General features: G+C 47.8%; 1 protein-coding gene across 1 annotated transcript in view; it reads left to right on the top strand.

Moving 5' to 3' along the window:
- Ccdc60 (coiled-coil domain containing 60) overlaps positions 1–25,092 on the top strand; it is a 173,872-nt gene that overhangs the window by 49,999 nt on the left and 98,781 nt on the right. The window contains exon 2 of the mRNA XM_013349439.2: positions 24,505–24,587. Coding sequence (XP_013204893.1) covers positions 24,505–24,587 — 83 coding nt within the window. The remainder of the gene's footprint in view (positions 1–24,504; positions 24,588–25,092) is intronic.

Below are 25,092 nucleotides of genomic sequence, written 5' to 3'. Positions count from 1 at the left end.
CCCCCACCCTCTCCTCTGTCTACCCATCTCTTTGCTGTTTATCCATCCATCCTTCTACCCATCTGTCTGTCCCCCACCCTCTCCTCTGTCTACCCCATGTCCATCCATTAAGCATTTACCTAGTAGTTGCTGCATGTCAACCCCTGTCTCAAGGCTGGAGATCCACTAGCAAACCTGAGATGGGGCCTTGGCCATGAGGGAGCTCAAATGCCCCCCAAATCTCAGGCTCTCCTTCCATATTTCCCCTTATTTGGGCTCGGAGGTCATCCAACGATGTCCAGACACCCTGCCTGGGAATTTCTAAAGTGATGGTGGACAATAAATGCTTAGCCTTCTTTCATTCAACTCAGAGGGATGTGCACGCCTGCAGAAGATTGGGCTTCCTTTCCCTTAAACACAAGTAAAGCAACTCAAGACCCTCGGTAACGGGGATTATAGAACTATTCCACCACCACACTTCTCTGCTTATAGATCATCAAAGTGCACAGCACATTGTAAAACTTCTAATTAATCCTCATAAAGCTCTGGTGTCAGGAGCAGAGGGCAGATAATAACCCTACCTCACTGACGGACCCAATGGACCAACAGCCACTGTAATTCCTTACCTAGCCCGAGGTCCTGTGGCGGCTCACCTGTACTTTATTGCTTTATTAACAGTACATCTTATTAATTACAACAATTACATTAACAGCTGGCATTTCTTGCGCCTTCCCCCCCCCCTGCCCACCATAAACCTAGGTCCATCCTGAAAACGTTCCTTATGTATCAGCTGGCTGAATCTCTACCATGGCCCTGTGAGGTGGCCCTGTAACTATTTCTGTTCCAGGCAACTTAAACTCACAGTGTTGTCCCCTCTGTCAGGGACTCCGGGCAGTGGGCACAGAGAGTTCCATCCCACACCCTCCTCTTTGACTTGGCACACCTACTAGGTGGCCTGCAGGCTGGCGAGGCTCTATGTTGTCTTGACTCCAGCTGTGTGTCCTTATGAACATTCTGTTACAGAAGGAAGAACAGAGACTGCATCTCCCGTACGCAGGTTGGGTGTGAGCCTGGTGTAGCTTGCGTGTGTCTCCCAAAAACCATGTACTGCAAAGTCAATCCACAAAGTCCTAGGTTCATGGTAATGGAGGCAGGGTCTTTGGGAATGCTTAGAACTGGATGACGTTCTGAGTATGGGACTTCTGCTATGGTATCAGTGGCTTTATATGAAGAAGGCCACAGCTGACAATCTGGCTGTCTCCCCAGGAGAGATCCCAGACCTCCCTCCTCATTGGTCAATGCTCTCCCCTCCCCAGCCCTGTTTGAGTGCTGCTTTTGGGTTGAACCTCCTTCAGCTCTGGCTCACCTCTGCACATGCTGTTGGTACACGATCCCCCTCCCTCTTGCCTATCTTACGTGTAAATGATGAATGAAAAGTGTGCCTATTGCTGGGATACAGCGGATGTTCTGTTGTGTGACTCCACTGTGCAGGGATGAGATCGGGCTCATTAGCATATCCGTTGTCTCGTGTCTTCTTATTGCCAGTACCTCCAGAGCCTGCTCAGATTTGGGAGTCACTTCCTTTAACCCTGACTGCCCTTCCTCCTTGCTGATCCTCCTTACCCAGAGCCCACATGACACGGCACTGCCACAGCTGTCTTTCCCACCCATGACACTCTCTGAGGCAGCTCTAAGGGAAGGTTTGTGTAGTGGTGGTTGTGGGTGGGGGGATTCAGCTTTTTTATTGGGGGTGGGGTGTCAGAAATTTGAATCAAGGTCTCATTACATAGCCTTGGCTAGGTTGAAACTCACTATGTAAGCCAGGCTGGCTGCAAACTGATAGACATCCTCCTGTCTCTGCCTCCTGTGCTCTGATATTGTAGGTGTCAGCGACCATGCCCAGCTGAAAGTCCTTTTGTTTTGTTGTTGTTGTTTGTTATTGGTCTGAGTTTCTGTTTTTGTTTTTTGTTGTCTTTTTTTCCTTATTCTTTTTGAATTGAATCCAATGTCTTGGGCAGTGAGGATGACTTGTTGACAAGTCTAAGACTTGGGAGAGCATGGAATAAGGTGCGGAGTGTGGGAGAAGAGCAAGGAGACCGTAGCCGGTCATCAGGAGACTCCAGTGCTGCGGAGATGAGGGAGGTGTGGGGTTAGGCAGAGCAGGTCGGCTTTGAGTCAGTTCCAGATAAAACCTAACTCCGAGAGATCTGAGAAGTGTTCCTGTCCCAGAGATCTGAGAAGTGGCCCCCAGCAGGCCTCTCCTAGCCCAGATCTTCTCCACCTTCTCCCTCTAGATATCCAAGATAGAGTTAAGAAGTCTTTGCAGCCCTGCCTGGAGGCTGTGTGCGACAATGGAGCAGTTCCCCTGCTTCTCTGGCACTTGGTCACCTCTCTCTAATTTGCATGGTGAACTTACCTCGGTCCCAGGAAGGCATAGAGGTGAGGATCTGATGCTATCAAAGGCACCCCATCCCCCTTCTTTGAAGGGCTCTCCTTGGTTTGGCATTTCACATCTCATAACAGTGCGCTGGTGACTGCAAGCCACAGTCTTGTCCTGTCCTGCCTTACCCCACCCCTGGGAACAGTGTTTGCTAACTGTGGAAGGGAAGGCGCTTTGCTTGTCAAACAAGTCCGAACCCCAGTTTGCTCCCCAGCAGCTTGATACCCATTGGTGGCGACTGTGGCTTCTCATCCAGCCTTGTTATTGATTTGGTCAGAAGTTATTAAGGAGATAATTCTTACTCAATTACATTTCCCTGGATTTCTTGACGTTGGTAACTCTCCTCCCTGGCTGTATTTTCTTTTCCAAATTAATTTCATCTTGACTCTGAAATGAGGAAGGATATTTTGCCGGGGCTCTCTCTGCTTGTTGATTTTTGTGGGGACAAACTGGGGATCTGTATTTTAATTCCAACTAGGGTTGTCAAACTCTTTCATTTTTTTTTTTATAAAAACATAACGAACTCGAACATGCCGCAGGAAATGTTCTGAAGAACAGGAGCCCCTCCCATCCCCCACCCTCATCCTTCACACCTCCACCCCACTAGCCAACTCTGACCCTTGGGGTGTCATACTTTGAGTGTGAAACTGTCTCCTGTGGGTTCATGGTTTGGAAATTTTCTCCTCAACCAGCAGATCTGTGTTTGGGAGGCCATGGAAGCTTCCAGATGTGGTATGGACATCTGGGGGTACAAGCTTCCAGATGTGGTATGGACATCTGGGGTTACAAGACTGGGTTTGTTTCCCTCACCAATTAAAGGACCCAAAAGGCAAGAAGGGGTTTGAAAGCCGAGCTTTATTCAAAGCCAACGTCATAAGCAAAGAAGCAGACCCTGTAGTGGGAGCTGGGATATTGAGGGGGAAACCTAGCCACAGCAGGGTGTGCCTTTCCCACCCTCCCTCCTGTCTGACTAGCCTGAAGAAAGATGTTGGTTGGGTCACAGTTTGTGCAAGACACACCTCCCTCAAAGAGCCCACCTTCAGGAAAGTGTCCTCCACATTCTCGTGCTGAGGAAGAACCTAGAAAGAAAGACCACTTTCCACCCTTTGGCCATGCCAGTTAAGATCTACTCCTAGAGCTCCCCGCTTGATTGGAGAAGCCATATCATTCATACTGCCCCTTGGTGGGGTCTAATGGCGAGCATTGGTCCCTGGGGGGTCTAGTTCCCGCCCTGTGCTCTGCTTCCTTGTCTACCATTGTTCTACCTTGTCGAACAGTGTAGGCCACACACTGCGGCTGGGATGGACTGAGACCATGAGTCAAGGTGAATCTTCATCCCTTAGCTCATCTCTGCCAGGCATCCTATCCCAGAGACACAGAAGCAGTCAATACGCACACCTGATCCCAAGTTCTACCTCCATTTCTCAGCTCACGTACATTCAGGGCTTCGGCGACCCACTGTGAGAGACGAGTTCATGCTCCTTTGTGTTCTTACACCACTTCCTAGCCCAGAGCCCATCCCCTCAAAGGTTATGCCACCTTTAGTTCCTCTCTGGGTTCTATAATTTTTCAAAAGCTTTATTTTCATTTTGTGTACACAAGTGTTTTGCCTGAGTGTAGGTATGTATGTACACCATATGCATGGTACCTTACGAGACCAGAAGAGGGAGTCTGCTCCCCTGGAACTGGAATTAGAAACAGTTGGGAGCTGTCGTGTAGGTGCTGGGGACCAAACACAGGTCCTCTGCAAGAGCAGCCAGTGTTCTTAACCGCTGAGTCATCTCTCCAGTCTCGAATCCTATAACTTCTTAAAATATGTTACATACAAGTGTTCCCTTCTCTGCCCGCCATAGAGAGAGCATCGCTGGCCCCTCCCCCTGTGGATGGGCATCTTACCAGGCCTCTGAACACCTTGTACTGCTTCTGCATTGCGAGGCTCAACTGCAGTCTTACCTAGTGCCTCACTGTGGCTTGGTCTCCCAGGCTTTATCCCTGGGTTGAGTCCAAGAGTTAAAAATCAATGAATCAATGATCACGTCCATTCATCCACTAACTGCACCAACGACTGCCAAGAAGCCACTCAGTGCTTGGCACTCTTCCCTAGACCAAAGATGCAGTGTGGCAAGGTCACATTCCCTGCACACGTTGCATGGTCGGAGACAAGAGGAGAGAGAGGAGACCCAATTTGCAGCATGAAAAAGAAGAGTTACTCAGATTGGTGACTTTAGACCTTGTGTTTAAAATATGAATGCAAGAAGGAAAAGAGCTAAGCCTAATACAGTGAAGAGATTTTAAACCGGAGTTGTCAACTTCCCTTTTGACTTTATAAACATAAGCAAAATCTTGAACCTCAAACTTTGACCCACCTGTGAACCATGGACTGAAGCTGGGGAGCTATAGGAAGCAACATACTAAGGGTTAGGCTCTTCCTCCGGGGGCTGAGATGTGAGGGTACCACAGCTGCAGCTGGGTTTTCCACCCCCTCAGTCACTGTCTTCGTTCCCTTTGCTGTCCAGAACATACCAGCTCAAAATATGGCTGAGTACAGCTGGGGACACACATCTGTTCATCGTAAACGGTGCCAGACCAATCCCAGTGAAGCTGCCAGGGCCAGCAGGGAACACACAAGGGATGTCTGGAGGGACGGAAGGGACTCCTTAACAAAGACATGGACACGGAGCATGGCAATAGAGAAGCTGTATGACCAAGTACACTGAGGAATTAAAATAAGATGCAAAATATAGTATAAATACCAATTTAAGTCTCAACAACAAAAACAAAGTCTAACAAGAAAGGGAAGTGTGGGTAAAGGGAAATCATACACTATTGGGGGAATATAAATTAGAGCAGCCACTGTGGCAATCAAGACAGAGGTCTCTCATATATCTGAAATTGGAACTACCTCGTGTTCCAGCTGTGTACCTTCTTGATATTACATCTGAAGGAAATGAAGTCAGCATGCCACAATGATACCCAGCTACACCCTTCCTGGGGCACAGCTCCCAATAGCCCTAGATGCAAATAAACAGAGGAGTGGACAAAGCAAAGATTACTCAGGTATATAATAGACTTGGTTTGAGTAATACATCTATAATAGAAGACTGCATTTAGGTTGTTCTTAGGGAGTGGAACCAGAAGATATTATGTTAAGTGTAATAAGCCAAACACAGAAAGAAATAGCAGCAACTGGGAGATGGCCCTGAGGGTGTGAGTGCTTGCTGCATAGATAGGCATGACAGCATGAGTTCAAATCCCTGGCACCCAGAGAGTTGGGCAGGGCAATGCACACACCTTTAACACCAGCACTGGGCAGAGGAGATATCTCTGGACCTCATTGGCCACCATCTGAACTCCAGGTTCATGACAGAGCCTGCCTCAAGGGATAATAAGGCACATGCATATGTCTTAGACTCATATACATACACATATAAAAGACATACAAATATGCTTTCAATATAATATATAAAAAAATTTAAAGGGTGATCTGAAGGAAGATCATAGACCACTGTGGAAGGAAAGTTGGAGGCAAGAAGAAATCAAGAAAGGGTAGAAGGTAGGGTAGAAATGAAAAAACATGTTTACATGTATGGAAAAGTCACGGTGAATCACACAAATCTGTCCCAGTAACACGTTAATAATTACAGTCAGTCTGCTGTCGGCTGTCCCCTGTGGTAAATGGAGTGACAGGCCAGGGCACACCTTGGAAAGCCTTGAGACTGCCATGGTCGAGAAGTTCTTTTAAAGCCGTGATTCAACCCTGAAGAGAATTAAATAAGTTTATACAACCCCAAGTACCGCCTGCTTCTGGGGAGAGCCCAGTGCCCCATGATTGCATCTCCATGATGTATTACAGTGTTGAAGGTTGCTCCAGAAATGGGTGTCTTAAGACAACAAACATTTATCATCTCCAGCTGCTGCAGCCTGGGAATCCAGGTGTGCTCGGATGCAGGCCTCTGACGTGGGCTGTCTCCACCCCAATAGTCTCAGGCAACTGGTCCTCAGGCTCACTGTGTGGAGAGGGAACTTCTGAGCTCACTGACATGGCCATTAGCAGGTAGCAGGTGCTCACTGGCCTTAGCAGAGATTTCAACTCCTAGTTACATGGATCTCTTTGAAAGCCAAGCCTCACGATCAGGAAGCTGGATTCTCACAGAGCAAAAGTCAATGCCCTAGGTAGAAGCCATGTTTGCTCTGCTGCCCAATTCCAGAAGTCACCATTTCTGTCATTTCCTACTGATTCCAAGAGAGCTGCTGGGCCTAGCCACCTTCTAAGGGGCGGGATTATACAAGGAGGTGGAAATGGGTTGCTGGAACCATCTTGGAAGCTGCATACCAGAAACAGATGTAGGAGAAAACAAAACTTGGACATATGTGTATGTGGTGTATGTGTGTGTGTGTGTGTGTGTGCATGTGTATGTGGTGTGTGTGTTTGTGTGTGATAGGTGTGTGTGTGCATGTGTGTGTGTGCATGAGTATGTGTGTGTGTGCATGTGTATGTGGTGTGTGTGTCTGTGTGTGTGTGCATGTGTATGTGTGTGTGCGTGTGTGTGCATGTGTATGTGGTGTGTGTGTCTGTGTGTGTGTGTGTGTGTGTGTGTGTGTGTGTGGTGTGTCTGTGGTCTGTGGTGTGGTTTTGTGTGCATGTTTATGTAAACTCTCTCTAGAAGGATCCACAAAGCTTGGTAACCCTAGTCATCTACAGAGAAGAATGTGAACAGCTTACTGGACAGACGGAAGTGACATGTTCTTAGCTGCCTCTCCTTCGTCTGATTTTAGTCATTTAGAAACACTACGTTGATTTTTTTTTTAATGAAATGGACTTCACTGCTTTATCTTCAGTACTTGGCCGGGGTCCTCACTTCTAAATTGACTTTGCTAAGTAAACTCTCATGGCCTCTTCATGGTGTCACCAGCTTTAGGCACATTCTTTCCTGTCTTCTGTCATCAGGAGAACCTATGTGACCCGCCTTTCACCCCAACCTCCAATCATACTCTCTACCCAGACTCCCACTAGCTGCATGTCTCCTATAATGCCTCGAGGGGAAGAGAGGTAATGTCTCCTGTCACCCAGCTCCAGAACCATGGCCGTAGCCTGTAGCAAAACGGACTGGCAGGACAAAGATGGGGCGCGTTCACCACAGGACACTGGAGTCCTCGGGACGATGGCCGGAAGACCCAGGATCTGTGTGTTTTTATGCTAAGTCTGATCAAAGAAATAGATCATGGCAGAGAAAAATGACTTGGCAGAAAGATGAATGGTAGATGTTAATAAATTAGTGTTTAGGTTTCAGCTAGGACTGCTCAGATGTCTCTCTCTCCCTCTCTCTCTTTCTCACACACACACACACACACGCACAAACACACACTCAGATATGGGGCAGACACTTGTCACATGAGGGAGGCCCTTGGTGGGGCTTTGGGAAGCACTTTCTCTAGATTTTCTGGCTTAGAGATCAGTTCCAGCTTCCATGACCTACTTCAGGAAAGGGAGGGGAAGGGACAGCAGAACTGAGAGTGGGTCACCTAGCTTCTGCTGCCCAGCTCAGGCCACAAGTCCTCCACCACATCCACAGGTGGCTGCAAACTCAAGGTATTGTTATCTCAGTACTCGGCAGGTAGAGGAAAGACCACAAGTTCAAGGCCAGCCTCAACCCAACAGGACCCACAGAAGCAAGGACTGAGCTATCCTTGCCTATCTCTGTCTCCTATGGAGGTCTTTGGAAATGGGCACTGCCTGGCATCCCGACGAAGGCGCTGTGGAAATCACACCCCACAAACCCTGTAGTCGCACAGAGGCTTGTGCCCAGGGTCATACCCCAGCCAACCCCAGCCAGCTCTTTTGTTCCTTAGTTCTTTCCTGTCTTGCCAGCAGCTTAAGCTCAGTTCCCGTGGAAGATTACACGCTTTCCATGGGAAAGCTGAGGTTGAAAAGCCAGGTACCCATGGGAGGCTGAGTTAGCTCCTGCCTGAAGCAACTCAAGGGTGGAAGGGTATATTTGGGCTAGCAGTTTGCGGGTGCAGGCCACTCAACTTTGGGTGGTGATCTGGTTGGCAATCATGTTTCCTTGGTCATGCTGATTCCTCCAGTGACCATGGAAGACATTGCTAATCAATTACAGAAATTCTTCTGATGAGATTGGACCTCAGGCCGGGGTGGGAGCGCGGGCTCCAGAAAGCCATGGCTGCTGGCAGGTAGATGGGAGCTGGTGCTGGAGCTAAAGTCCTTGTTTCCCAAGAAGCATCGTGCATCCCCGGACACACGAAACCTGAGCACTATTCCAGATCCTATGTCCTTACGTTCATCCAGGGTTATGAAGGTCGTCCCCCAGCCACTCACGGGGACTCGGGTAGGTAGGTCACCGGTATCTGATAACCGTACCACTGACCCCCATAGCTCATATTTCAAAAGATCGTGTGTGATTATCTTGTTATATTATTTTTTTTATCTAGTGCCTTGGCTGGTGGCACCTCAAGGATGTTGGCAGCCGATTTCCATTTCAGTCAAGTGAGAGCTGAGACACGCAGAGCTGACAGATGGATCAAAGAAAGGGGGACTGATTGGAAGTGATGGCTTCTAGCGCCACCTAACGATATATCTCCACATTGCTGCCCTTGCAGACCTGGAAGCCCTTGATACAGCTATCAGTGTGGGGGAAGATGTTCCACTAGTGTTGCAGGGATATCCTGACTTATCAGGAAGCCAGGATATGCTTAGAGCTGCAATAGGACAGCTCAGCCCTGGAGTACAGGAGTCAGGCTACCTGAAGCTGGGGTGTGGTGGGGGGTGGTCTCCCCGCAGGATATAGGGATCCTGCTCTTCTGGAGATCCGCTACAGCTGAGTTCTGCTCTGTTCCCAACGTCCTCGCAGAGCTGTCTGCTTCTTCTCCGGCCCAAGATGTTTCTTCTGCTAACACTCTGCTAAAGGGACGCCCCCTGCAGAAATGTAGCAATCTACTCCAGCTCCAGCAAAAACTAGCCGTGCCCCCGAATGGCTTTCCTCGGCCTCCCTTAAGGAGCATCGTAGCAAGGTTCTGTTCTGCTCCGCCTTGCTGGGGCGTCTCAGCAAGGTTTTTCAGCTGAGTACCCTAAGGGACATCCCAGCCAGGTTCTTCTAGTCTGCACCAGCAAATGAAGGTCGTTGCCCAAGACTCTTTTGAGAAGGAGATTTGGGAAAGAGGAATCCAGGAGAATGGCTGCCTCTGCCAGGAAGGAATTAAAGGCAGCTCCATGGCAGCCTTTAACTGAAGGGGTGAAGAGGCTTATATAGGGCTTCTTAGGAGTGGAGTTTTCCCAGGGAGAAGAGGGATTGGTTAGTTTTTCCCTGATCAGGGACTGGTCAGTTTAGCTGGTCACAGGCAGAGATGGCTGTGACTTCATGGCCAAAATGTGTTTCTTTCACTGGTTCCTTTTAGCTTTGTGACCCTAATCTTAGGAGCAGGGCATATTTCTTTCACTGGCTCTGATTCTGGGAACAATGTGTGTTTCTTTGACACTAGTTTCAGAGCCAGGGCACATGTCTTTAGTCCTGGGTTCAGGGATAAAGATGTTTCCCTCCCTGGCCCGAGTCTCAGATCCAGGGTGTGTTTCTTTCTCTGACGCTGGGTTCAGAGTCGGGGTGCTCAGTGATTGGTCCGTTTCCTGGTTGTCCCTTTTACTCCACAGTCAGTAATAAGGTTGTTTGGAAGCATTCTCATATACTTTCTTGAATTATTTGCTTTTTAACTCGTGGTCTGTGCTCGATGTGTAAAAGCCACAGGTGCTCATGACATAGTAGCAGGAATGTTCGCTTGGTAAGCTTGGCTAAGCTCCCTGTACCAAGCACGGAGTGGAGTTTCTCACAGCCCCGATACCCTGCCTGCATCGGTGGTCAAAAGAAACAAGAGCAAAGAGAGGGAGACTGTGTGTTGTCTGCAGCTGGCAGTGGTTGAGACCAATGCTGGGGGAGAAGACAACAGGAAGAAGTCTTTGGGGAAGAGACACGTTTCCTCAAGGCAGCTGTTGGAACAGGACAGACCCACGGACAGCAGTTCCACAAGGGCTTGGCCATGTCCTGATACAGAAGGTCACAGTTTGATGACCTCTGCATCAGAGAAGGGTGGTGAGAGCAGGTGCTGCACCCCACACAAGTGTCTTCGTGACCTGGAGAAGTCAGTCTGTGTCTAGGGTCCTGGGTGCCCTTTCAGGGCATAAGGATGCCTAGGAGGGTTCCTTGGGAGGTGAAAGGAAGCAGTGTGAGCTGGGACAGTAAGGGAAGGATGCTCCAAAAACAAAGCATGTCCACACATCAGGGGCACAGCATAACCAGAGAGGTCCTGCAGGATCCACAGGCCTTACCACATCAGAAGTACCTTGTCCCCTCTATAATGAGTTATCACCTTGTGACACAGCCATCTCTTTACTTGTTCTGAAACAGAGCCAAGAGAGAAGGTGCCTTCTCCCCAGGACTGTGGCTGCAAGCCACCTGCTCCCTTCACACGCCCAAATTCCTCCCCAGGTTCTTAGCAGGAACTTTCTTACCCCCCTACCCGAGAAGACAGTCGCCTTCTCTATCTAGTTAGTTTTTGTTTTCTCTTGTCAATGTGACTCAAACCTGGACCTATCTAAGAAGAGGGGACTCTTCACTAAGAAAATGCCTCTCGACAATTAGCCTGTAGGCATGACTATGGGGACATTGTCTTGATTAGTGAATGCTGTGCAAAGGTCGAGCCCCCTATGGGCGGTGCCACCCCTGTATAAGTTGAGCAAGCCACAGAAAACAAGTCAGCCAGCAGAGATCCTCCGTGGCCTCTGCTTCAGGTCCTGCCTCCAGGGTCCTGTCCTGACTTCTCTCGTGGACAGTGATGTGGAAGTATAACTTGAACAAACCCTGTCCAGCCTGAGTTGCATTTGGTCATGGTGTTCCATCACAGCACTAGAGACCCTGACTCAGACAACGATAAAAAAATAAAATAAAATCTCGGGGCTGGAGAGATGGCTCAGATGTTAATTAAGAGCACTGCCTGCTCTTCCAAAGGTCTTGAGTTGAATTCCCAGCAACCACATGGTGGCTCACAACCATCAGTAATGAGGTCTGGTGCCCTCTTCTGGCCTGCAGGCATACACGCAGACAGAATATTGAGAATACACATAATAAATAAATAAATCTTTAAAATAATAAAATAAAATCTCTGCAAAGAAAACCACTCACCCCACCACAAAGCCACCATCAAATACTTAACCACCAGCAGCAAACTGAAGTCTCAGGAGCCCGACAGCAGCCTCCTGCAGTCTGTCCCCAGAACAGTCTGGAATTTGCCCAGTCTCCTGCTTGCTCACCACTGATCTCTTTTCAAACATTCTCCCTTTTTCTCCCAGCTCCGTGGAGCATCCCGGCTGTTCCCCTGATGTCTACATCTACCCAGGCACATTTAACGGGAATTCCTTTCCATCTATCTCTGACTCCAGGAAGATCATATTTTAAGGTCTAAAGGAGATGCTTTTGGAACAAACACCCTTTCACAAAACAGAGAAAACAGGGATTTAGAAGACCAGCTCTCTGGCCATGACCTTCAGTAAACCGCGCTGATTTTCTGCCCATAGAGATCTTTATGGTGAAATCGACCAAGCATCCGGTGAATAAGCTATCTTCAAACTGACAGCTCGTCCCTGCATGCAAAAGAGCACACTAATGGGGCAGGAATGCTCTTGTTACTAACAACACACACTTGCTGACTATGGTGTACTCCCAGCACTTGGGAAGCTGAGGCAGGAGGATCATGAGTTTAAGTCAAGCCTGGGCTGCAGTCACGAACGCCCTTCACAAAGAGAGAACGCTGTGATGTCACGTGAGCCCATGTCCACGCTCAGGCTTTGCCACCTGATGGCATCATGCCTTTTTCACCTTCCTGAGGCTCCACCAATCCTTACAACACAGAAGTGCAGTGTGGTGCAGATAACGTCACACATTTGAGGAAGAATGTCAATAGAATGATAGGTAGCAAATAGGTGGATGTTTTGTTAGGATTAACATGAGCGCCACTGACCAGATGGGGAAACTGAGTCTGGATGTGGCTCAGCCAGCAGCAGTCAGATCCTACACCACAGAGCCAGGCCTCCTGCTGAGAGTGAAGCCCTTCTCTCCTAAGTGGCTGTCTAAAGAGGTCACACACTTGCCACCTCCTCACACCCATCAGCCTAGGCTAGCCTGCCCCATCACAGACACCACACTGCCTTGTTCAAACAGTCTCCCTTGCACACCTCACACCAGCAGACGTGGGATGCTGTTGGCACCTGTGAAGGCAGACACCCGCAGGGCAGAGACATGACTCTGTTCCAGGATACAGAGAACAATGCCACCACTTATGATTAGAGAGCACCAGGAAAACTAGAGGCTCCAAAAGCCAATGACATATCCAAAGAGAGCAGGGACCGGCAATCAAAGTGAACTGTCTCTAAGATGGGTCTCCTGAAACCAGGCTGTCATAACCCAAATCAAAAAGCACAGAGGGGCATGGGCTTCGCATGGTACTTACTCTCCTAATTTTTTAAATCTTTCCCTAACTTTCTATGATGTTTTCCAGCTTTGTAATGAGGATAAATTCTTCAGTGTGAACTTGTTTGGGAGTTGTGTCCCCTGGGTGGAAAGACCCAATATCAGTATTTATATGGAAGGCCAGGACACAAGACAAGAGGGACCTGGCTCAGATGCATTCTAAGGGAGGAGGTGAAGGCTATAAGGATACCAATATTCAGTAGTTCCCAGGAAAGGAAGGGGCACAGAAGAGGGTTGTAGGTACCCTCGAATCATGGATCTGAAATGTCCCACGAGGCTCGTGTGTTAAAGGTTTGACACTACCGTTTTATGGAATCTTTAAGGGGCCAGCACTCCCGAGGAGGTCTTTAGGTCTTTGGGGCATGCCCCTTAAGGAGATGTGGGGCCCGGGTGTTCCTCTCACTCTCTCTCACTTGGCCATCATGAGGTAAGACGTTCGCTTTTCTGTGTTCTTCCACCATTTGTTCTGCCCAGTCTATCATGGACCAAGACTGTGAGCCAAAATAAACCTTTTCTTTTTATAAAATGACTGCCACTCCTGGTGTTGGTCATAGTAGCAGAAAGCTGACTAACACATTGGCTTTTGATGAAGACTTTCAGAGGAAATGACAGGGAAGGGCTCAAGATCCGGGTGTTCCTCAAAGCTATGGGAAACCCTGGGAGTGCTGGCTTAGGATCAAAGGGCCATCTAAAGCCAGCGAGAACTGGCTTTCTGGTGCAAAAGTAGTCTGGTGCCAAGGCCACTTCTGCCTTGCTAAAACTCAGTCTCAACATGACCCAATTCCTAAACGCATGCCATAACCCACAAACCATCTCCTTTGGGCCTTCATGTCCATTTCTTGACATAGGAGCCCATCATTACAAAACTACATTTCCTCGGATCCCTAGAGTCCATCATTAAAAACTGCATTCCCCAGGATCCCTGGGTTCAAACAATGGAAAGTTACAGTAGGAAATTGAAGGATAGGATGAAGGGAAGGTACAGGGTTCCTCCATCTGTCTCTCAGCACCTGCAATGAACCCACCTTCCCAGGAGTCCAGGCAGGCCAACTCCAGGGTTTCTCAGGATCCCTGCCCCTAGTCCTGCCCTAAGGGTGGCCAACCTGCAGAGGTTCTTTGCTGTTCCTGGGTGACTTCCCAGGTCTGCTCTCACTGTAGCTGCTCTCTAATGCTGTGCTCCGTCCGCAGAACTGCGTGCCATGAGCCTTGGTGTCCCTTCCAGAGCCTGCCTGATACCATGCATAGAATCCCCACCATCCCAGGACCTTCCACAACGCCTCTGAAATCAGCATTAAACATTTATGTTTTTCTGCATCAAGAGAACTAGTCAAAAACTGTTCTACAAACATGAAAGACACCATTATTTAATTAGAATTAATATATGTAAATTACAGAAAATTATGAAAAGGAAAAACCCAAGTCAAAATGATTGTTTAATTAACTTATAATTCAGACACACTGATATGACATCTCATTGTTGATTTATAGTGTTTACTTCCAGATTATTCTATTATGACATAAATTTTTTGCCATTAATTAAAAAAATCTGTATGAGATGGTAGAAAATTGTTAGAAATTTCTAGACAAAAGAAATATGAGCACTCTCTAGGGTCTCATTTCTTTATGTCATATCAGAGACATTTGCATTGAAATTATAGCCTACTGTCACTCTTTCAGGACAATAAACAAAATCTACCAGAACATGAAACATTAGCAACAGAACTGAACCATTTTATTTTCTGGGCAAACCATGGCTTAACCCCACAATGCCTGTTTGCTGGGCATCGAGGTTCCTGAGGGTGATTGACACTGCTGTGGTAGACATCTTCAGATGGCAGTGGGATTGGGGGGGCAGGGTGCACACAGCTATGCCCTGCTCTCCATGGTTACATCTGAAGAACGCACTGTTGGGTCCCACAGATACTGCGCAGGCAGCATAAACTGCACTCTTACAATCCTGTGTGGTACAGCCTGCCTGTGTATGTGTGAGAGAGAGAGAAAGAGATCCCTGTTGCTCAGGAGTTGATGAACAAAATCTCCCTCAATTAAATCTATCACAGGAGAAAACAATGCAATCAAGAGGCTGGCTAAACACAGGATACCCAAGGCTGCTGCCGGTACAACAGCAGTCTGACTTAGAGCGAACGGTCTTTCATAGATAGGGGAAGTGCATTCTCAAAATCAGGAAAATGCAATATGGCAAACACATAAGTTGGTAACATGGACTGTGTCCTGTGGAGTTGCACTGACTGTACTGTCTATCTTATTTTCATTTTTATATATGGTGTGCATGTATGTATGTCTTTTGTGCATGTGTGGTTACTTGTATATTGGGGTGCACATAGGTATACGAGTGTGTGTGTACATGCACATGGGCGTGACACGCACATGGGTGTGTACATGTGGAGGTCTGAGGCTGTTGTCGGCACCTACCCTCCATTGCTCTCCCACCTTATTCAATAAGGCAAGGACTTTCAGTCAAATCCAGAGCTCACTGATGTGGCTAGTCTTGCTATCCAGTCTGCTCTGGGGGTCCCACACCTCCACCTTCCCAGGCTGGCGTTACAGGAGGGCTGCCATGCCTAGCTGGCAATTGTGTGTGTTCTGGGAATCTGAACCTGGGTCTTTAAGCTTGTGCAGCAAGCCCATTAGCCATGGAGCTGGCCCCTAGAGCATTCTTACATAAGTGGCGGTGTAGGAGGTGACCCGACTCCAGCATTACCATCCAGGAGTACTGCATTGCCCTATGACATCACTGTGCAACTCCACTGCAATCTCACTTGCTGTTCTTACTGCTGCTGCTATTGCTGCTGTTTCTGCACTGCTAGGCAAAGTGTGCTACCAGGGAGTTACAACCCAGCCCCATTAGCATCACATGAGACACCATCATCTGTGCTGCCCTCAGACTGGGGTTATACTTTTGAGGCTAAGTGACCTCTATAGTAATTGTAAAAAGAAGTAATTTGGGGGCCCGAGGTGGAGTCTGCACCTGGGAGGCTGAGGCAGAAGGACTGTGTGTTTGAGGATTTGCTGGACTACAAAGCAAGAGTCCCTCTAGAAGGGTAATTCTGAGGGCTTCGTAAACTTTTGACTTGGTTCATATCAAATGATAATCACATGTGTCCCGAGAATCACGACTCCATCTTCCAGATGATTATCACTTGTGGATTGTGACTGTCATTTAAAAACAGAACGCCGAATGGCTTCTGAGGAGCCTGCAGCACTGACAGAGTTGCAAAGCCACGAGGCACATCTTGTCTCCTAGAGGTGGCAGGCCAAGGACAGGGCTGCAGTTCCTCTAACATAGCTGTATAGATTGTTTCTAGTATGGCTGCGTAGATCCCTGATACACGGGCAGGTTTTACTCACAGGCTGGACAAATGAATCCGTGATTAGGAGCGTCTCTGATCTTCCACAGAACCCAAATTCAGTTCCCAGCACCCACACTGGCTCACTCACAACTCACAAGCTCCAGGGGACCCAATATCCTCTTCTTTCAAGTCTCAGTGGGTACCCACACTCACCTGCACAGGCTGATGTGCACATAATTTAAGAATAAAGTAGAAATTCTAAAATATACTTCAGAGTTAAACCTTGCCATGGTTTGGTTACTAAGCGTCCCCCTGAAAAGGTTTTCATGTGGTAGCTGAGGTGATGGCTCTGTGAATAAAACACTTACCTTGCAGGCATGAGGGCCTGTGTTTGATCCCAGAACCTACGTAAAAAGCCAAGCACAGTGCCACATACAATCCAGCAATGGTAGAGTGGCTGGGCAAGGGTGAGGGGCATCCCTGGAAGCTGGCTGGCTAGCTAGGCTAGCTTACTTAGTAACACCCCAGGCCCTGCTTCCAAAAAAGTGGAATGCACCTGAGGACCAGCACCCCAGGTTGTTCTCTGACCTCCAGGTACACAGCTCCCAGGTACACACCCACAGTCGTGCACATGCTGCACACACCTGCATGTGCATATGCACACACTCGTGCACACACCTGCACCTACCTACATCACAGCAATGCACACACCTGTGCACACACCTGCCTACCTACATCACGGCAATGCACACACCTGTGCACACACCTCCACCCACCCACATGTGCTTATATATCTGTTGTAATTGGAGCGGCGGGCTACATTCCTGGCATCTGACCGCCTGCACGGCTAGCTTTATACCCGAAATAATTACACGGAAACTGTATTTTTTTAAACACTGCCTGGCCCATTAGTTTTAGCCTCTTATTGGCTAGCTCTTACATATTGATCTAACCCATTTTTAATAATCTGTGTAGCCCAAGAGGTGGCTGACCAGGGAAGATCTTAACCTGCATCTTTCTGGAGTGGGAGAATCATGGCGACTCCCTGACTCAGCTTCTTTCTCCCAGCATTTTGTTTTGTCTACTCCGCCTACCTAATTTTTTGTCCTATCAGGTCAAGCAGTTTTCTTTATTAGTTAACCAATGAAAGCAACACATAGATACAAGACCCACCTCCATCATGTATCGAGGTTTATGTTGGGGTTAAGCCCCACTATGCCTCTCAAGACTCAGAAGGATTGCCATAGCGGGCGAAAACTGGCTAATGATATCTGAGGGAAAATAAAATAAAATAAAATAAAATAAAATAAAATAAAATAGCTCACCTACGTCTTTTATCATTTCCCATTTGCTTTTCTATGCTCTCTCTAACACTCTCTTGATGTTTCCTTTCGATGTTCCTCCCTGTGTTCCTCGCTGTCCTTCCTTGCTGTTCTTTGCTGTTCTACCCATCCCACAAGGTGTTCTGTTTCTATACACATACAGACATAGTTAACAAGCATGCAGTTCACAGAATCACATAAACAAGTAAATCTGACAAAGAGGTGCAAGGAGCCTTACATCTCAGAGGAGGAGGCATGGCTGTGAAGCTCCCCGGCAGATACCAGGAGGATTAATTAAGAATCAACACAAAGTTCTAAGAAAAAGTTTCGTGCACTGACTATATTTCTTATGTATAACTAGTTAAACTAGAAGTTTGTGGTTAATAATAGTGGAAAACCACGGCCGTGCTGTTGCGCTTCCTTTCCCTGTGGCTGGGAACACAGCCTTGTGGTAACCACAGGTGAAAGTGCTTGATTTACATCAGTGTCTTGCTAGCTGAGTTAAAGAAAATTCCCTTGGAGACTTTGCTTCCAGCTTCAACAGGGTACCTGCCGGCAACCAGGTGAGAAGGAATTTCCTTCTCTGGGGCTGGTTTAGCCACCCAAGGTTTTTTCCTGTCTATTTTAGGGGCAAAAGTGCAAACCGTTAATTTCCTAGACTAAGTCCTTGTGTCAAATGGAAGGTGAAGGGAAACACAGAATATTAATAGCTTGTTATGGTGGAGCAAAGGCCAGCAAATTGCACCTTCCTGAGTCTGGTACTAGAGAACTCAGAGCCACCCAGACCTGTTAATCAGTAAGAGCAGACACACTGTATCTCTGCTCAGTGCCTCCTGCTCCTTTCTTGTCAATAAGGATAATCGTGGGGGACTGGCTTTATAGATTTGACTATGAGAACAAAGGTGTGGCTGAGGGACTACTCTCACACCAGGGATCCACAGCGTGGGGAAGGTATCCAGTTGCCAGCACAGGAAAAGTCAGGTGTTAAGAGTGATTTATACACTGCCATTATGGAAGGGATCCAGAAGACAAGTGTTCCCAAAGCTTTGCAAATCAGGTTTCCCACCAGATCATACTCCTGTGACTCTGTCGGATCTGCCAGCTGTACTTTTATTGTGTAATACTTGCAGCACACAGCACTTATGCACACACACACACCTGCACCTACCCACGTGTGCATCTACTTATGCATCCACACATGCAACATGAGGGCCAGGCTGCTTGGGGTTTCTGTCCCACCCTGTCCCCCAGCCGTTTAGTTCCAGAGAACATCACACAGAGATCTCCATAAGTTATAAAACTGATTGGCCCATTAGCTCAGGCTTCTTATTAGCTCTTATCACTTATATTAACCCATTATTCTTATCTATGTTAGCCACATGGGTCAGTACCTTTCTCAGCGGGGCAATAACATCCTGCTTCTTTGGTAGATGGGCAGGAATGGGAAGAATGGGCTTCCTCCTTTCCAGCATTCTCCTTTTCTCCTTGCCCCACCTCTACTTCCTGTGTGGTTGACCTGCCTATACTTCCTGCCTGATCAATCAGCATTTATTTAAAACATGATTGACAGAATACAGACAATTCTCCTGCACCACACACACATGTGCAGACTATGTGCTGATAGCTCTAGCCCCTATGTCATGTTCAGAGGTGGGTCTCTTAGGCACTAACTGAATTGTGATGCTTCAGTCAGGACCAAATCCATCAATGGGTCTATGACTTGATGGTGGCATGGGAGAGGTGAGGAAACTAGGAAGTGGCACCTGGAGTAAAAGACCAGAGGCTTAAAGCCAATTCCTTATTCCCAGCCCCCCTCTCTTTGCCCCCTCCCTCTAGCCTTTCCCTATACCGCCCTCCTTCTATTTATACCTTCCCTCTCCCTCCCCCTTACCTATCACTTCTCTCTCTTTCTCCCCTCCCTCTCCCCTCCCTCTCTCAGGCTGCCTTGAGGGGAGCACCTTCCCTCCCTCCCCCAGGCCCCTCTGCTGTGACTGACTCCTCTGCTTTCTACCAGAGCAGCCACAGATAGAAACCTCTGAAATCAGGAGCCCAGACAAACTCTTCTTCCTTTACACAGCTTCTATCTGCTGTCTCTCAGCAATGGGAGTGATACACGCACACACACACACATTGCCCCCATGCACACACACATCACCACACCCTGCACATACACACGTCACCCACACACACATTACACAGACACATCACCCCACACACACATACATGCATCACCCTAACACAAAATACACAACACACACAAACGCATTGCTTCCATGTGCACACACATCACCCCCCTCCGCACATACACATATTACACATTACACAGACACACCACCCACACACACACATACACACATCACCCCCACAGAAAAGACACAACACACACACATGACACACACACACAGCCTCGGCGTCACAAGGAGGGTATAACATAAGACATCTGAGAGGCTCATAGGTGCACCACAGTTCCAGCAACAGAGATGAAACATGTCTGACCTTTCTGCCAGGACAAGGGGAGCTTGTTTCTCCCTCGTTCATGCATATGCCATGATATATTGATTATATATCTCAAGAAAGTTACATGGTCCTTCAAAGGAGAGACAGTGGGGAGCTCAAAAGGAGAGGATTCAGACAACTCTGGCTCAGAACATTTGCTCTTTCTGCAGCCAGTCTGCCTGATCTTGGTCTCTCCTGAGAGGGGACAATGGGGAAGCACTAGCTAAAGGCAAGGATGGAACAGACTTCAGGTGGAGAATGTATGGTTGTGGGGACAGGAAAACCCATCCATGCTTGGTGACGGAATAGAGGGGACAGTCATGGGAGCCGTGGTTCTGGTAAGTGTGACACCCAAGACCCGACTCTGATCTTCACCTCCCACCAAATTCTCCTTAGCCTGAAGCAGGGTCTCCTCATGGCCCCAGAATGGCTGCCAACAGCTCAGAAAGGTTGTTTTGCATTTTCCTTTATAGACAATGTGGAAAGGGACCATCTCTGCCAGCGATTTGTTAAGAAATATGAGTCACACCCTCCAGACACCTGTAGGAATATCCACTTGCATCTCACTTGCTCAGACTGGCTCGCATGACCACCTGAGGTCAGCCACTAACTTTAGGGGCACATTGGCACTATTTGTCACCAGCCGTTCAGGATCATCCCTGCTGCTAGTACAGCTGGGATACCTAAGATACACAATGCTGCAGTGGGGGGAATTGCTAAGCGGTGAATTGATATCAAAAGGGTGAGGGGGCCAGAGAGATGGCTCAGCACCCACATATCAGCTCACAGCTTCAGTTCCAGGGAATCTGGTGCCCTCTTCTGGCCTCTGGGGACACTTCACAGGTGTGGTATACACAAACACAAGCAGGCCAAAGATCCATACACATAAAGTAAATATTAAAAAAAAAAAGATGGCAAGGAAACACTGGGCATGTGAGAAAAGAACAAATAACTATTAGATAACAGTTTGAGAATGTTCTCGTCTTCACACGCTGGCCGGGGCCAGCTCACTGTCTGTCCCCTAGGGTCAGGGGTGATGGGTTTACCACTAATACTCAGCCAAAGTTTGAAGCACTCTGGAGTACTGAAATGAGTAAATTACATCACCCAGGATCTGATTGATTGCTGATCATGGCTAGAGCTAAACTTTGTGACTCCATTATTTCATACCTGGTTGAGCTTCTTCAAGACGGCTCCACACACCTTTTCTATCTGATACAGATGCCCTTTAATCAGCAGTGCAGTTACACCTCAAACGCCCATCTAGTAGATAGGGAGAAGGGTTGGGAAATTCCACCTTCTGGGCACATCGCAGTCACAAATTCTCAACAACTGGGAATGACAGCCATGAGTCTGCATGGAAATGGGTTCAGCTGCAGCAAGACAAGGGCAGAGGAGTGCAGGGGCCCTCTCCCTCATGGCTGAACAGCTCCTGTTAATAGATCCCGTTGCCTTCAGTCAAGTACCCATGGCAACACCATCAGGATCCAATAGGTAACCCCATTCCAGTAGTCACACAGATGTCCCGGTTAAATAAAATGGATCACAAAATGAAAGCAAACGTCATGAATCTAGGAAAGGGACTTGGTAGAAATGACAGCTGGTGGAGGTGGGAGGAGCAAAGGGCACGGGTGGTCTCCAGAGAGCACTATAAACACATGTGAAGTTGTCATAGGACACATCTCCTGACGCATGTTCAGAATGTTCTCACAGCCTGCAGTAGAGTCTCATCTCCCATGCACCCCAACTGCTGGAGAAATGATGCCTGATGCATCTCAGGACTGAAGGTTTCAGCCAAATTGAAAAGCAGAATGGCTGCCTGTGTGCAGCTCAACACCTCCATGAAGTCCAGAGCTTAACTGATGCATCTGGAGCCATGGACCACCCACCTGCTCTTCAGCGGACAAGAAGCAGCCCCACCATAAACACTTGGGGAACTAGCACACATTCTTCCTCCTTCTTCTGAGCCACCTTGTGTGGCGGCACACATGGGCTAATGAAGGAGGAAATGACCAAGTGTCGTGTGGTCCAGAACTGCCCTCTGCCCTCTCTCCATACTCCTACCATCCATTGCCCATCCACTTGCCAGGGTTACTTCCTCTGGCACAAGTATCCTTCCCTCTCCTCTCTGCCCCCTTCCCCTTTTTTCTCTCTTCTCCTCCCCTCTCTCCCCTCTCTCCTCTCCTCCCCTCTCTCCTTTCCTCTGCTCTCCTCTCCTCCCCTCTGTCCCCTACCCTCTCCTCACCTCTCCTCTCCTCCCCTCTCTTTCCTCCCCTCTCCTCTCTGCTCTGATTCCAGAGCAATGGGCATCACAACCCCGTTCTGAGATGTGACCACAGAAAACACACCTCACCTCTTCCCACCCATCAACAATGTTCTGTGTCTGGGTGTCTATCTCTGCTCCCCCTTATCTATCTATCTATCTATCTATCTATCTATCTATCTATCTATCTATCTATCTATCTATCTATCTCTGTGTCTTAGAAAAGTCCTTCCAGTACAGTACTACCCATAGGGCTTTGTGAAACTTTGTCTTTTTTCCTGTGTGTCTGTGTATGCTTTCATGGGTTAACATGCCCTACATGCATGTATGTGCCCATGGAAACCAGAAGAGGGCAAGTGTCCCCTGGTACTAGAGTTACAGATGGTTGTGAGATGCTGTATGGTTGCAAGAGCAGCTAGAGCTCTTAAGTCATCTCGCTAGCCCCTATTTTGCCACTTTTTGAAGCTCTTCTCCTCATTGATAATATAACTAGCTCATATCTACTGCAAAGTCATATGATATCTACATCAGGTAAGAAAAAAGGAACAAAGCCTACCACAGCCCTACCCCCATGAGGAAACACTATGTCTGGGAGCCATGTCCTTCCATGTCTTTGAAAAGCATATTTCCATTTTTTTAAAGTAAAAATAGAACTCTCTCGTAAATGGTGATTCCTAACTTGTTCTCTTCCTCCAAAAATGCAAAGCACAGATCAATGAAGTTACTCTTACCACTTTTAATCTCTGTATAGTACTCCGCCATCTAGATGGGCCAGAATTGTTGAGTCTGTCTTCTCTCGTGAGATGTGCAGGCCGTTTGCCTTCAGAAGCAACTGGATGATCTTGCCCAGGCAGCTCCTCATCTGTCAGAAATATTCTCTTGCAGGATGCTTACCTGCAGATGTTAGATCTAAGGGCATTCTTCCTCCTAGAGCACCTGGAAGGCCTTGGTGAACAGTTCTTCTGCAAGGCTTTCACCATGGGTTTCCCACCAGCTTTATCTGAGGGGACCCATTTTCTCGTCATTTCTTAGCATTTCGTTTTACTTACAAAAGATCTTAAGGGGGAATTAACTTCAAAGCAGGGTAATATTCTGATGAGTATTTCTCCAAACAGGGTCCTTAGAAAGGCAGCTTTTATATAAACTATAATTAATTAAGTCATCTTTTTAAAAGTTGACCTGGTATCAACTTCTGTCTAATGAAGTTGTGGATTGTATGATTTATCCAGTGTCTGGTTAAGACTAATAAAAAGGTGAAAGAGAAAGTCACTACTTGTATTCCCTGGATACCCCACCACTAAGATCCTGCTGTGAGCATAAAGGAGTCAAAGCCACTAGCAGGGAAAGAATTCAGTTAAAAATCAATTGCCATTGATACAAATAGTAATATTTTTTTAAAGTCCCTGTTTCTTTTTTTTCTCAATTTTAAGTTATATTTTTATTTATTTATCTGTGGTTGGGGGGACATACACACACCACTGCACACACATGGAGGTCTGAGCATAGTTAGGGGTCTGTTCTCTGCTCCCTGCATGGGGATTCTGGGGCTCCAACTCAGTCCATCAGGGTTGGCTCCTTTCATTGCTGAGCTCTCTGGTTCCTCCCATTTACTGTCAAATGTCAGGAATCTGGGGGCTAGAGACCACTCTCCCGTTCTCCTGAAAATGCTGACCAGCCCGGAGAGTCGGAATGATTTGTTTCAATCCACACAACTGGCCAGGATTATGTTCCTCAGAGCCCTCACTGTGCCACTGTGCCAAGTGGCCCCTACCATGTAAAGATGAACTCAGATGCCTGAACTCTCCCAACCTGGACAGGCAGGGCTACAGTTTTGACGATGGATGACCTGGTCCTCGGTGTGGAACTGTGGAGAGGTAAAGCCCAGTAGGAGGTCTCTGGGTCACTGGGTGCATACCCTTCTCCCTTTCGCGTCCCAGTCATGAAGTGATCCATTCCACCATACCACACACCCCGACCCTGACACAGCTCCAAAGCAAAACAGGGCCAAGCGCCACAGCCCAGAGCCTCCCAAACCATGAGCTGGGGGGAACTTTTCTCTTTGCAAATTGATTATCTCGGGTACAGGAGCTCTGTTATCAGACTCCAGCTGGAACAACTGTGTTAATGTCCCCTTTCCTGTCATCTCCTGCCTTCCTATCAGGTCACAGAGAAGACAGTGGTGAAGAACATCAGGTATTTAGACAAGGAAATAGTAAACCTCAAAAAGGATCTTATTCGAAGCCGGTGAGTGAGCCCTGTAAGGAATGACTTGTGCGCCAAGGGACCCTACAGTATGGCTGGGGACGGGGCAGGGCAGGGGGATAAGCCTTTCCCTAGACGTCTGCTGGAACGCTTACAAGGATGTGACCTTGGAAAGATCAGAGACAGGGATCTGTTTTGGTTTTACATCTCAGGGAGAATTAGAGGCCCCCATCAAGTCCAACTGGCATTTATGTGGGTTTCTGGGGTCCTCACACTTGGTGGCAAGATCTCTAACAACTGAGCCATCTTCTTGGCCCCTAGATAAACCTTTTTCCTCTCTCCTCCCCTTAGCTCTTTTCAGAGAACTGGCAGGAAAGTGAAATAGGTCTTTGGGTTTAACAACTCAGGGTGGAGTGAGAGGTGGTAACATCTTTCATCCATTTGCTTTGGCATAAAACACTCATGGTGTAGCACAGGGTGGTGTTCTAGACTCTCATGTGTGAGCACAGGGTGGTGTTCTCAGACACTCACGGTGTAGCACAGGGTG

The sequence above is a fragment of the Microtus ochrogaster genome, chromosome 2 (assembly GCF_000317375.1).
Source record: "Microtus ochrogaster isolate Prairie Vole_2 chromosome 2, MicOch1.0, whole genome shotgun sequence".
Taxonomy (NCBI): Eukaryota; Metazoa; Chordata; class Mammalia; order Rodentia; family Cricetidae; genus Microtus; species Microtus ochrogaster.
Note: the sequence above shows the minus strand (reverse complement) of the source record. Positions and strands in the feature narration are given on the sequence as shown.